At 40.4% G+C, this 15,245-nt stretch overlaps 1 protein-coding gene across 1 annotated transcript in view; it reads left to right on the top strand.

Annotated features, from left to right (window-relative positions):
* The first annotated feature begins 1,475 nt into the window (after nt 1–1,475).
* The window catches only part of si:ch211-127i16.2 (probable flavin-containing monoamine oxidase A), a 33,949-nt gene continuing 20,179 nt past the window's right edge, over nt 1,476–15,245 (top strand). Inside the window, exons 1-7 of the mRNA XM_034547278.1 lie at nt 1,476–1,593; nt 1,700–1,787; nt 3,611–3,791; nt 4,193–4,307; nt 6,235–6,392; nt 7,336–7,425; nt 8,939–9,023. Coding sequence (XP_034403169.1) covers nt 1,476–1,593; nt 1,700–1,787; nt 3,611–3,791; nt 4,193–4,307; nt 6,235–6,392; nt 7,336–7,425; nt 8,939–9,023 — 835 coding nt within the window. The remainder of the gene's footprint in view (nt 1,594–1,699; nt 1,788–3,610; nt 3,792–4,192; nt 4,308–6,234; nt 6,393–7,335; nt 7,426–8,938; nt 9,024–15,245) is intronic.

The following is a 15,245-nucleotide window of genomic DNA, read 5'->3' as shown; positions in this document are numbered from 1 at the left end:
TTTTTCTTTTTTTAAACCTTTTTTTCAGTCTACTCCAAGCAGTTTGCAAAAATGATATCACAGTCAAAAACAGCAAAAGAAGAAAAGGAAGTCAAAAAAAGACTTAGAAGAAGAAGAAAAAAAGAACAAATAAAAAGTGAGCAGGTGAATGTATAGTTATTATTAATTTATATATATTTATATTTACTTTTTTTTCAATCTGCTTATTAATGGACCTTCATACAAACAAGTTCATGTTTATTCAGCACACTTTTGTGAACATAACACTGACTTAATGTATATTTACCATATTAACTACTAGCCTTACCTTGACCGAGCCTTCATTACTGAATCTGAGCCTGTAATCACTGTAATCACAAGGTGTCCCGAATGAACTGTTCTTTAGTCTGAATTGTGTCCCAGAAGGTAGCCAGAGTCAAGAACACACACACACACACACACACACACACACACACACACACACACACACACACACACACACACACACACACACACACACACACACACACACACACCTTAAGTCCGCCTGTCCCTTCTCCTGTTGAAGGTCCATCCTCGCTGGAGTAACTGTTTTCTTGCTGTTACCTAGAGAATATTAAGATGTATGTAACTAAATATGAGTCGACAATGTTCAGGGGGACACAAGGTTCTCCAGAACATCGTTTATAAAAAAAGAATGACGGCCTAGAAGTTAATTTGCTTGATACACAACAACAAAGTATAGTTTGCAGATTGTTTTCCACACTTACTCCTGCAGGTTTAAGTTGGTTCTGGATGTATTTCCACCCTTCTGTTTGGGATTTTAAAAATGATATTTGCCGATACATTTTTTTATTGTTTCATTATTATGTTTCATTCTAAATACGTTCTCAAAGCACAGACTACAATATTCTCTTTTAATCTACTGGAAACAGCATACATTTGGCTACTAATTTACTATTAATTAGTTCAATTATTAATGGCGAAGGGATGCTTTTAAGTGTGTACCAGCTGGAGATTTTCAATAGAAAAATATTTTGATTGTAAATATTGAAGAAAAGAAATGTCACACTTTATCTCTTTTCAAAACAGAAGTGGGTTATTGGGCACTTTAGACTGGTCCTGGCTAAATGTTATTAAAAAGACAATATGGTCCAGTATAGCCCGCAGTATGCCTGCTACCAGAATAACTTAATTATTACTATATTAACATTTAACTAAAGGTTTCAAATGAATATGTTCACCTGCATGATTTCTACTGCTTTCTTCTGGCTTTTTCTGCTGTAGTTTCAGTTTACACTGCCGATTCTCTGCCAAGTAGGTCACAAGCTCAGTTGTTCACAGTTCCAAAGTGCACTTCTATGAAAGCAGCCCAGGTGTTGCTAGATAACACAATTGATTTGGAGAAGAGAAGGGAAAACAAGTTGGATTTCTGTTTCTGACTGAATTTACGAGCATATGTTGGCACAAAGAAACGTAGTCACTTCAACTCGACTATGACGGCAGAAATTTGGGACGTTATTATTGTTGGCGCGGGACTATCTGGACTGAGCGCAGCTCATTTGCTCAGAAAAAGGAATGCCAAGTTGAAAATACTGATACTGGAAGGAAAAGGTTTGTACGAATTCAAAGCAATCGGTCATCTGAAACAAGGGTAATTTACTGGATTCTTTAGCTATGATATTTTCTCTAACTAAATCATCTCTGGTGTGCATTGCAGATCGGGTGGGAGGTCGCACAGTGTCCACTGAAATACCAGCAGCCAATGGCGTCGATCGCTGGGACTTTGGGGGGCAGTGGGTAGGAAGGTAAGGGGATTCAGGAGCTAGTTTTGTATACAATTAAACGTTTGTCAAATATTTCACCTCTTTATGCAATCATAGAAAACAAGTGCTGAAGAACTTGAAACATGTAGATATAAATTAGACAAGTGAACTTCATCCACATGATAATTGTAGCAAATGTACTTATTAATGGGAAGCCGGGTGGTGTCGTGGTTAGCATTACCACTGAATGCAAGCTAACATCGACTCCAGCCATGTATAGGAGGGTAAAGATGACGATCACTTGTCGACAATATTCAAAGTTGTCCCCTCCCCCAAGCCTTAACAAGGGTTATGGTGCTCACCAGAATAAAAACGTAGTCGGTGGTTATATTCATGTGTTTTTCTGCGCCGCTGTCAGACATTTTGTTAGCTTCTGCTTGGATGCATGCTCGTGATCCGGCAGCTGGTCGAAACGTTTTCAATCAAACGTCAGAAACCGAACACAGCTAAATTAATATAAAGGAGAAACACAGGCAGAGCGCAGAGTCTCTGCAGACACAGATTTTTCTTTTTTGTATGAGTCTAAACATTGTTTGCAAAATCCTACTCATTGGTCCTTTAAGCATATTGATGTCGCTCAAAGAAACAAAAAAGGTGCTCAAATCATCCCATTATCCGAAACGTCTTTGAATAAGATTACTTTTAATTGATTTTTTTTAAAGCTGAAAAGATGTCTAATTAGTCAAAGAAAGATTCAAGGATTGTATGACTAATTCAGTACAAAGATATTCTAAGAATTGGGATGCATAGTGCTCAATGTTGTGCTTGTAGACTGGTACTGTAGTCCCAAGGCCTTTGATTACAATGTGTATGCTGCAGGTCTGCTGATTATACAAACTATTACTGTAACTTGTTTTATCTGATACCTGTGTTCATTTATGAATGGATGTGCAGCACGTGTATAACATTTTCATTTTTTTTGGGAACATTTATATAATGTCCTATGGATTCAAGGAATAGCTGTTGCCCTGGTAACAAGTAACGGAGATCCAGATCAACAAAAACTACAGAGTATCTGAGCAATGTAGAAAACAACATGCCGCTTGTGTATCTTTTCACTCCCCAACAAGCTATTAAGCTTGCTTCTGTAATGAGTAATGTTTTCAATATCAACGTTTCACATTTCTCATACATTTGTCTGAATTTTTGTACAATAACATTTTAACAGAAGTTTCAGTCATGATTCAGACCACACCACAGGACAAACCCTTGCATGTTCAAATCTAATTGCTAAGTTGTGGGCTACAACATGTAGACAACTGTTGGAAACAGCACAGCTCAAATAGAAAATATGTGAAGTGCATTGTTCAAGAGCACTTCGATGACTTCCATCTCTCAGGTGCTTCATGCTTTGGCATATTTTGTCCCCCCAGTTGTTCAAGGACTAGCTCAAGCAATGTTTTATTCTCAAGCCCACTTATCTGAACTCAGAATAAATGCATTTTTGATGATGCATCAGCTGAAAGCGTTGAAACCCTACAGTGAATGCTTGAACCTTTTGTTGTTCATTCTGTACACATGACATCTATTGCTCTCCATCCGGGAGAGGGATCCTCCTCTGTTGCTCTCCTGAAGGTGTCTTCACTTTTCTCCCTGTGAAAGGTTATTTTCAGTTTTTCAGGGAGTTTTTCCTGATCCGATGTGAGGTCCTGGGACAGGGATGTCGTATGTGTAAAGATTGGAAAGCCATCTAAGGCACATTTGTAATTTGTGATTTGGGGTTATACAAAATAAACTGAATTGAATGTAATTGAAACATTGTAAACCTAAGCATATATGAAAAGGCGCTTGTTTGTTTTTTTCAGCACCCAAACACACATCTTGGAGCTCATAAAGGAGCTGGGCTTAGAGACGTTCCCGCAATTCAATATTGGCAAGAAGGTTCACCACATGGGAGGACCAGGTGGCAAGGTTCGCACCTACAGAACCAGTATTCCTGCTCTATCCCCAGTGGTGCTGACAGACCTCACCCAGCTCCTGTGGAAGGTGAGGCAGCAGACTCACACAGCAATAGTCTGTACTTCTGACTCTGTTAAATCACAACTGTCCTCCCAAATGCTTAGAAATCACATGGATCAGCCACATAACCTAGTGGAATGATTTAATTAATGTATTGTGGCATGTGTACCAATAATAAGATGATATACAGCATATCAGCAGATATACATTATTTATTTAAGGGCCAGCTTGTACAATAATATATTTCTATAATACACTTCATTGAACAATAATCCTTACCATCAACAAGGATAAATGGATGTGGTAATGGTATTTTACATTTAAAATGATGTGTGCTTTCAGATTATTAGAACACGCATAATTAATCACACACCAAAATACCCACAAAGTGTGCGGGGAACGTTGTTGTGACTGTACTTTGCACTCAGATTGACAGACTGTGTGCCACGGTGTGCATCCAGGATCCTTGGAGGACTCCCAACGCTGTTGAACTGGACAGCATGACGCTGCACTCATACATTACGCAACATGCTTGGACTGCAGGTAATGTTTAAGAGTTGCGTTAGCTATTGCGCGCTCTATTTTGACATGTTGACCAGCATTGGTTATTCTTGATGTTGTGAATAAAAGCCATTCGATACAGCGTTCCATTCACAGTATTTTTACAGAACGATTATGAGTCTACAGCCATCTTTTTGTGGCTGTGACGTAGGAAAAAAGATGAATAATAGTTGAGGGCCAAATTAGTCTCTGATCCTTAAAGGATATTTAACATTGATACAGAAGCAAACAACTATGTGCTATGTAAAATTATGGTTGAGTAATGTGTACTATATAGTTTATACAGTAGCAGCGGACATGCTCACAAGCTCACAGCAAAGACAAAGGTCACCATCTTAGCTTACTGTAGTAGAATGCTAGTATTTGCTAGCATGCACATTAATGATGTTTATTTTTCTAATCTTTATTCAAGGGCATAGTTTTTCAATGTATATATGTATATGACTTATTGATTATTGAAAACCTTGTTCTAGCACAGTAATTTTCCCTTTCGTTGCGCGTAGATTTGCTTCTGCTCCAACGTTGTGCTGACTCACAGACATATTGCTGCTTGTACAGATTTCCTGCGCTCCAGCTTCAGCCCTTCTCCTCACACTCAGGCTGCTTCTGTGTGCTTGTGAAACATCTGCTCCCAGATTTCCCATCTGCTCTCAGATTTCTCCTCTGCTCTCAGATTATTTTGTGCAATAACCACGTCAAACTTCCCCTACCAATATAATGCCAGGCGTAGTGTTGACCAATGACATTTTCTTACTTTTTAGAGCATCGCGGACGGGGCAGTTATTCTTTGACCTGTAATCATGTACTTCCCTGGGCTTCTTTACAACTTTTGGAATACAGTGAAAGTTTATCATTGCCCCTATTTTTTACTTTTACTTTAATAACAACACCGGCTAATATTGCTGAAGCTAACTTTTTTCATTTTGCTGTACACTGGCAAGGTTGTAGTTAATAATCCATGTCAGTTCGCTCTTTGACAGCTGCACATAGTGAGAAATCCATTAGCTTTCTAATGATAAAACTGAGGCATATGTATATTTGACAGGGTTTTTGCAAAAAAAAAAGAAAAAAAAAAAAAAAAAGGTAAGAGCAGAGGAGAAATATCTTAGAGAAGATGTTTCACGAGCACACAGAAGCAGCAGCCCGAGTGTGAAGAGAAGGACTGAAGCTGGAGCGCATGAAATATGTGCAAGCAGTAATATATCAGAGTGCAAGCAAACAGTTTGAGTAGAAATCCAAGCACCAGCAAGGGGTACGCGATTGTACAGACACACAAAAAGCACAATATAATCTGAAAAGAATGAGTCACGCTCTCAAAATACAGACCATGCACACTCTTGAAAAAATATAGGAATTAACTTACAAAACACAAAGTACAGCTGAGGCTAATGACAATTTCATACTTTTTGCTGGTATTTAGTCATAAACTAAGTATGCCGTTACATCATTACATCATGGATAGAAAGACATTAGCATTCATCCTCTGGAAATCTTGAAAGTCCGTACCCAATTTCATGACAGTCGATCCAATATTTGTGAAGGAATTTCAGTGTGGATTAGTGGATTCACCATTCTTGGAGCCACGCTTGTATCATTTCTTTGTCAGTGCATAAAATGTATATTGCATAAATTGCTAATCATATACCTAGATTGTTATTCCAAACCCACATACATTGCAGTACCGTATATATCGATTGAAGACTAATGAGGGCTTGATGAGATAATTAGGAGATAATTACAGAAATAACCATCCTCTCATATGCTCTCTACAATGGTGGCTAAATGGCAGGATAAATTGCAGTTTTTAGACTGTAAAGGTCCACACCTTGGCAGGACACTGGTATGGTATATGAATGCATATAATTACTGCATGTGTGAGAGCTACAGTATGTATTCATTCATCTGCCAGATCTAAAAGAGGAGATGGGTCTGTGTAGCAGATCCGTCTTTGGCGTGGAGCCATCGCAGATGTCCTTCCTATTCTTCCTCATGTATGCTGCAGCAGCTGGAGGGGTACTGCGACTGCTGGAAAGCACTCCAGGTTCTGCGCAAGAGCTCAAGATAAAGGTAGACAGCTGATAGTCTTCCACAGAAATCCATATTGTTGACTTGAATGCTTTTTCAAAAAACTTAAAACCCCAATGGATTTCTTCTCTGCTTTAATACAATGTGAAAAAAAACATCCCTCGACAGTCAGAACATCTCGTTCAAGTCCTGTCCAAACAAACACTTTGCCTTTGTTCATCCCAGAGGCTATTTTTACTTTTGACATTATTTTGGCTGTGCCAATTGCTCATGTGGTGGTCTTGTTTAGGATTTTTCTATTTCCTATGAGCTTCCTTAAAAAGTTATGGTTCCATGCCATACAATTTTTTGAGCTATTGCTTCTAAACCGTCTGTCTCATACAGAGTGGTGGAGTGTAAATTGGCTCAAGGCCAAAAGGGAAAGAAAAAGAAAATTGCAACAATGCTTTTCTAGTTATACAATTGTGTATTAGCAAACTTTCTCCCCTCATATTCATCTGCACCATGGCAACACCTCAGATGCAGTAAAAGCAGAATCAAATGTAAGGAGCTTTATCAGTTATTATATTTAATCTATTAATACATTTTAGCAGAACATTTTGATTAAAGTGTATTTCTCCTTTATGCTTCACATTCAAGCTTGCTTTTATTTTGTCCCGTCTTTAGGATGTATATTTCGTACCATTGGAAAAAAATAGTTCCCACTGATTAAAAAAAAATGGTGTTGCTGATGAGGACTTACAAAAAAAAAATTGCACCACACAAAAAATAATTGTATTGCATTGGGATGTCCGCGGAAGTCTCAAAGGCAGGTCCATATAAAAAAAATAACTCAAATAACTGAATTATCTGCATGGCTGGCTAAGACACCACAAGCAGTTTGTGGTTTAATGATTTGGCTGAAGAAACCCTTAAACTTTGAGCACTCTGCCCACCCACCCTTGGCCATCAATGGATTTGAAGTGTAGTCTCTGTCTCTCCACAGGGAGGCACCCAACAACTTTCACAGTGTCTGGCAGAACGTGTTGGGTGGAAGAATGTCCGGCTGGGTTCTGCCGTGGCGGCCATATGGCAGGTAGAGTACAGTAACATCTCACTCTGGGTTTGATGAGGCGCGACACAGATAACAGCTTCCACAGTGGGGAAACAGGCACCGGGCTGTTCTGCCTGACCAAGAAGGCACCATGCGCCCTTTGAGTATACAGCTTTGCCTGGAAACATCGGCAGATTAATCAATCATGAAAATCATTGTTCATTTACGGCCCTATATTGTACGCACTAAATAATAAATCAATGAATCAATTACCTGAAATGATAATCAAATGAATCAATGATGAAAATAATCACCAACTGCAGTTCTTCTCCCAAGTACAACACAGTAATAATAGGAATAACAAGAGGCCTTAGACGGCCCAGCATGCATTTGGTGACAGGCAGGGCACACCCTTGATATTTTACAAGTCTATCACAGGGCTAACACACTCACATTCACATTCACAGCTAAAGGAATACAGGCACCAGGAGCACATGTAAACCTCACACAGTTGGACCGGTGGGCTTCATTCCATGGACCTTCTTGCTGCATGTACATACAATAAAATACATATATTGGCTTCCTTGGGACATTGAGGAAAGCTTGTGCAAATATGGAAAGCTGGTACACTTTCAGTTTCTGCTCTGGAGAGGGGAAGGTTTTTACAGTTGTGCTGGACAATTTCGACTTCTAATACTTTGCTGTTTTAATGGGGTGCGTATGAGAAAAAAAAAATGTTTTAATAATGCTAACGTTACTTCGGAGCCGGTCAAGGCACACACAAAAAATGCAGTTATTGCATTTTCTAATTTTCAGCATCCAAACTTATATAGCTGTTTTACAATCTCAGAGGGCAACTGCTTTCTATGTTGCACAGTAATGTTCTGTGGTGAGTTTTAATCTTCACCAGAGGTTTCAGTTAAGAGCATGTGAGACCAAGGGAGCAAGCACAGTGTCTGCAGTGATTCAAAACCCTGAGATATACATTAGAACATCTTGCCATCGCAATGTCATTTCAGCCACCTCTTGAAGATAATTATACATAGTACTACAATATATGTTTCTCTTCTCAGTATGTACATCCATAAATACACCAACAACTATCGAATTGAATGAAATCAGTTTGATTCATAGAATACACGGTGAGGCTTTGTGTATAAATGCATCCTGGAAAGCAATTTCTCCTTCACTGTTAAACACATCATCAGACATAATGGGCGTTTAATCAGTTTATCACATGCTCAAGGTTTATGTTATATTATAAAACAGTGGCATTAATGGCACGCAGAAATGGAGAATCTGGCTCTGAAGATATAAAAGTAATTTCCAAAATGTTGGATGCTTAAAATATGGGTCCGGCTACTGGAAAGAAAACGATATAAAGTAATGGAGTTGAGTTTAATTCAGTTTGTTGCACACCATATTTGAAAACACCCTTTTCCATAATCAGTGAGCAAATCACACTTTATATCGCTCCGTCACACGAGAGGGGTTGTCGTGTCTGTGCAGCCTGCTTATCAAACGAAGCTGTATGTCTGTTTGTGTGTTCCGACAGGATGCTGAGTGGGCCCGGGTGGCGACCACCACCGACAGCTTCCTGTGCAGGGCTGTGATTGTCACCTGCCCCCCTCATTTGGCCGGTCAGTGTGCGTCTCCCACCTCCGCCGACTCGCTAAATTAAATTCTCACTGATGCAGAAGGCAAATATCCTCCCCTCTCACTACGCCAGTCAAATGTGGCAAACTGTGCATCCATGCCGATAAAGACTTTGATTTCCCTAATTTGTTTTCGGCTGTGGGGTGTGGCAGTCACTTCGGTGGAAGGAGAGTCGGTCTGAGGTCGGGCTACGGGGCTGAGGAATTTGCCTGGATTGGATTTTTGGAACGAGAGCAAAAAGTTAAGGCCAAATCTTGAACTGGGGGCTAATGCGACATTCGTAATGGGAAGCAGTGGGAAGTGGAAAGTGACAAACACGTCATGACCGACCTCTCTGCAAATGGAGCGAAGAGTGAACCGTTCACGAGAGCCAGAGAGTTGTAATTAACTCTGAATAATGTGAACTTTTAAAACCATGCCATTTTGAAAATCTAACCGCAAGGTCTTTTTAATTAACAGCATACATTACGGAAATATGTCTCTCTATAAATGCGAGTCCTTTGGCCACGTCGTGGCAGCGAGTTTGAGGAAAACACATCTAACATATCCAATCCACCGAGGAGAATTCCACTTCTTTTTGTCCCGGTAAGAAAATAGAAATCCTGCATTCCAAAACCTTTTTGGAGGGTAACATAGCGGGGACTTGGAGATGATGTAATGTTGCTTGTCACGTCTACGCATACTAAGACAGGAGTCGTGCTGGTTGATGTTGAGGCCGGAGCCAAAGTTCTTGCCAGGTTCTGAAAGGGGCCGAAGCGGAATCTGAAGCTGGGCTTTACACTGGGTCTGTGCTATGTACTAAGCTGGCCACAGATCTGTCACTCAAATCCTCATACTCATAGCCATGGATCAAAGCCCAGATCCTTAATGAGACAGGTTTGGGAGCGGCGTTGAATTATGCAGTATGGATTGCTCGTGGCTCGGATGCCACAGTGCCACGCTTTGGACTTAAATCAGTGTGGGGAGATTGACAGGGACTTCCAAAAGGCCAGCGATTGAGACGTCACCTCGCCCTAAAAGGAGCCTGTGATGAATTAAACGGAGGATGGCTGCTTGAAGTCATCCGTGTGACATGTTTTGTTTTAATTTGCTGGAAGTGGATTTTCTGAGCAGCCTTCCAGTTCGTGGGCGAGCGAAGGAGAGAGTGACTGTGGAGACGATGCCTCGCTTGGACAGTTGAGGTGGACATTGTTGTTCATACTATCCATAACCGCTCATATTTAGTTTCCTTTGTTACAGTTCTTCGTTTCTCACATTCTTAATTCTTTCAGAAGTCACTTGCTTTTGAATTAATTAATGGGTAGATGGATGACGGACCAAAGAGATTAATACTCTCCTGGGTCCAAGAGGTGCTTGGCATTAAAAGACATCCTCCATGTATTCGCACACACGCACACGTAGACGCACACACGCACGCACACGCACACACGCACGCACACACACACACACACACGATGGATATGAGCAGTTCTTTCCCCGATATATCACGTTTGCCCTGTTCTTGGCTCCTGGTTTTATCTCCCCATTCATCCATCCATCTTTTATAATGAGTTCCGTCACTTTCTTTTTTTTTCCCCTCTTCTTTTTGTTTGTTACCACTTCTCTCACTCACCTCAATGATTTATGAACTGTTTGGTTTCACTCATATGAGATTGCTATGCAAGAAAAAAAGACGAGCTTGGAAATGGGAATTTTTGGTTCATGCGTTGTGTTGAATTCCAAAGATGTGATTGAAAGTGTGTGCATATATTAGTAAGCAAATAGGTTCCCATATATTTTGAGCCTGCATTGTATGACAAACAATGCTAATTAGGCTTTCGCAGCATGCAGTTGGAGTATAATGCAATTAGGCGTACAGTCTAACAGTCAGCGGTAGTTACAGAGACAGCTCTGCAGTTACGGAAAATAACATTTAGTTTCAATGTGTTTTTCTGTCTCTCTTCATCAAGTGGGATGTTCCTCGCCGAGCATGCTAATCGTCTGGCCGCACATTTGTGTCTGTGTTGGCGTGCACAAGGAAATTAGTTGTTAAGTGTAGAGCCGGCAGATTAAGTGTGCGAAGCCAAAGTTCTTGCCGTCACTTGCACAAAGTCGTTGTACCTGACTAAAGGGGGGATCGCCTCTGATTGCGAGTGAACTTGACGGGCAGCCAAGCAGCACTATATTTTGCCATTTATCTTCTCACGCAGGAGGAGCTGCAGCAATGACAGTTGGCTTGAGCTGTGGTGAAGAAACTATTACATCTGCCACTCACCGTTCCGTCCGGAGGCCTGTTTACAATCGTAGAAACACCGGTCGGCAGTGCATTTGCGCCCGATTTGCCGAGTGACAGTGCGATGGAGCCTCATTTAGGGATCAGACTTGAAGAAGGGAGCTGAAGTGGTTGGGAAGATAACTAAGGTGTTTTTTTTATCTTGCCGAATTTAAACTTTGTGGAAATTAATGAAGCTATGTATGAGTAGTTTGCATGGCTTCTGATGAGCAGCATAGCAAATGTCGATGAGAGGGATGGATTATGACAACAGCTCAAATCGACACACCGTGGTCAACACTCTAATTTATGTCTGGTATTTTGAGGCAATACTGTTATTGATCATTAACTAATGTTAAACAACGTCTTGTGTTTTTATGTCAACAGATAAAATTGACAACATCACATAGTCAATAAATATGGATATCAAAGAACTCTGACCAAGATATGTACTCTGTGAAAAATAAAACTATCAGGTGGACATACTTTGTTATGGTGTTTGACATTGTTTCAGAAATTACTTCAAACATATTTTGATCATGTCTTTACTTCAACTTGTGGCCACAAAATAAACTGGTACGGATGGATCTATGATAGACGGATCGACCATTAAGTGTTAACTGTTTCTCTCTGTCACATATCTTCTTATCAAGAGTTTGAAAAAATCCATAATTTAGAACGTGTTTCTCAATTAGCAGCAATGAAAAAGAATGTAACAAAGCCCTGTCGTAAATTAATAACAGTGCACTCCAAAACACAATTGATTTGCTTGCGAGGGACTGCGTTTGTGGTGTGGTTAAATCATATTTGACTGACAGCATTAAAATAGTGTGTTCATATACCAAATCCCTTTTACTAAGAAACTGATTGAAAGTGTTCAGGGCTAAAATGAAATGCATCTTCTGTTTGTGGTCCACCCGCTACGCTTCGCTGGCCATTTATTCAGAGGAGATTAAAAGCCATCCAATATTAAACCACAGTTAAACTAATGAATGCCATTTCAGCCAACATTTCTTTTATCGGGACCAAGGGCAGAAATTATGAAGTAACATTGAAACTGCAGTGTGCGTATGGAGAGATGGGGGAGGGTGTCGGCTGCTCCCACCGTGCCTTCAATCTCAATAAGTGTCAAGGGGCTACGCTCGTAATTCAATCAAAGATCTGCGATGCAACATTTGGATTAAGTGGTTGGTGAATCGTGCCACCTACTCCAGATGGCCCTACAGATTGAATGACGGGCGTTTATTTTCTTTTGTTATCCATCTGTGTTTATTGCCTCGTCTTTTTTAACTGACCTTCTATATGGTTACCTGCACAGAGTTATAGAAGACGTTCTTATATCTTTGTTTTTTCATGCAAAAGAATACTGTGAAAGCCGTTTCTCTGATCACATGACCATGATCTCAGCCACACAGTGAGCAAAAAGGGTTTTCCAGTACTCCCCATGAAAAGGCGGTTACATCATAATCTGTGCACTGCTCTATTGGCTTTTTAGGATGAAAGAGACAATCCAATTTCACAGTATAGGCAGCCACAGCTATGAACTAAACTTCAGCTCGAGCTAGCTTCAGCCATTTTCATACCTTTTAAAGTTCCCTCGCACCACTCTTTATAAATTGCTATTTGGAAGCTGCATCCCTGAATCATCATCCCTTTGATGTCATGTCTTGATTTGAGTGGCTTTTCGTGTTTTACTTTGCTCATCCCTCTAACTGTCAAAGACACTGAAAGTGCCTGTGCGCTACGGAAAAAGTTCAGAGTGAGAGAGTAATGGAAATGCTGAAACCCCCTTGCTGAAGGCAGATGCAACGCACAGGTCAGTGACACAGGAAATTGAGAGAGCAAGGTCAACGTTGTCCAGCAGGGCATTCGCAAATTGGAGTGAGGGATTTTTTCAAAATGCCACCGTATTCTAAAAAGGGGAAAGTGAGAACAAGGCACACAGAAAGACAATGAAAAGACTGAAAGGAAACCACTCAGGGGGAAGCAACGTACGTAAAAGTCAGAGTGCAACGGGTCGGGAACCAGCAGTTGCACAGATTGCCCCCCGGAGCCATTAGATGTCCTTCAACCTGCAGCTGTTTTCCGAAGATGACAGGTTGATGTGAAAAGCCGTCTGATAAACCGTCAAATGAGAGTACTCCAGTTCAGAGCTGGTCGCGGATAAGAATTGTGTCACCGACACTCCTTTTTTGACTTGCACAATTCATCCATTGTGGTCAAATTATAGAGCAGAGATTGTTCGACCCAAATGGCTCAGGATACTGATTGACGTCGCAGAAATTGTTCATATGATTCTAAATATAACTGGCTATGTAAAAACAAATAAATAGGTTGTAGTTGAATACAACATTTGTGGTACATGTGGTAGAACCATATACATGCTCTCTTGATGTGGGAGGGCCATGTATTTGGGCAAGAGAGTAAGAGAGAGAGAGTTGCACGATTATGGCCAGAATGAACACCACGATTATTTTGATCAGCACTAATTCATCACGGTCATTTCTAAATTTTTGGGAAAAAATATTTTCAATGCGCTTTTCACATTTAAATAGAAAATAGAATAGAGCACTGATAATGTAGGAAATTAAAATTGTATCAACACTTCCTACCCAAAATTAAAACAGAGCTACATTCCTGCTAATTATGACCTTTTTGCATCAAATAAGTCTGAAAATAAGGGCCTTCTTGAATTCCATGTTTTTTTATTTTGCCTGTAAAATACCAATATATCATTCGTCGGCTATGGACTGCAGACAGAATATTCAGAGAGGTTTTACAGCGGCGTGTGCAGCTCCCCAGAACTGAAGCCAAAACATCTCGATCACCACCCGGTGGCTGGATGTTAGGTTTTCTTTTAGCAGAGCACACCATTTAAAAAAGGTAAATATAGCAGTTGGCCATAAATTGTGGGAAGCCAAACTCCTAAACCCGATTAATATTCAATTAATTGTGCGGCCCACACAAAACAGCTAAAATGCTAACATGCTAACGTTAAGCAGGTATAATGTTTACCATGTTCGCCATTTTTGTTTAGCATGTTAGCATCCTCACATTTGCTAATTCATATTTGTGTATTTCCCTAAAAGCCACACATGTAAACCTGTTGGTGGCATTAGATGAAAAGTCAGTAAGAATCCATATTTCAGTCTGGACCAAAGTGGTGGACTGCAGTACTCCGACCTCATCAACTTCGGATTAGCTTGAGAATTTGGATATTTTCGCTCATGTGTGCCTCCGTGTTGAATGTTTGCCTATGCAGCTTGAAGGTATGCCCACTCAAAAACACTGGGCGTTGAAGTTGAGGCAGTTTGTTTAAGCGCCTCACCGGTTTTAAACTAACGTAAAAGCTTTCTCCAAGTCTGGAAATTGCTCGATGCCAAAAAGTATGCCTAACAATAGTCTTATTTTGTCATTGATGTCTGTTTACAAGCAGTTGTCCACCTTTTGGGCACACAGCGTCAGATTAGTGTGCACTTATTCATCAGTTATATAAACTGTCACCCCTATTGAAACAGTGTATTCATGTCATCCTTATTTAACTGCGATGCCGAGTTGTGTTGAACTTCCGCGAGAGTCTCACGGACGATGAGTGCATGTTAGAGTGAATGACAACGTTGTCGCTGTAGAGCACTCGAGCGATTTAAAGACGAAGGTGCCAGAATATGTCTCATTTAACCATCAATAATTTACCAAATAATGAGGTAGAAGGCATTACCTGCGATCAACTTGGATGGCTTTGGTGTCAAAACAAGCAGCTTTATGGATATGATACCACCTGACAGGTCTTATGTCATGTGTACAGTGATGTCATTTGAACATCTAAGTGACCATGTCAAATTAGTTTAGAGACACTTATCATGTCACTGTTTTTCAATTTTACAGCTTTAGGGTCATCAATTTTGTTTAGCATTAAGGGCAATATTTTGAGGGGGCTGACAGGCTCTTGACAGTT

The sequence above is a fragment of the Cyclopterus lumpus genome, chromosome 12 (genome assembly GCF_009769545.1).
Source record: "Cyclopterus lumpus isolate fCycLum1 chromosome 12, fCycLum1.pri, whole genome shotgun sequence".
NCBI classification, from domain to species: Eukaryota; Metazoa; Chordata; class Actinopteri; order Perciformes; family Cyclopteridae; genus Cyclopterus; species Cyclopterus lumpus.
This window is presented reverse-complemented; position numbering and strand designations above follow the sequence as displayed.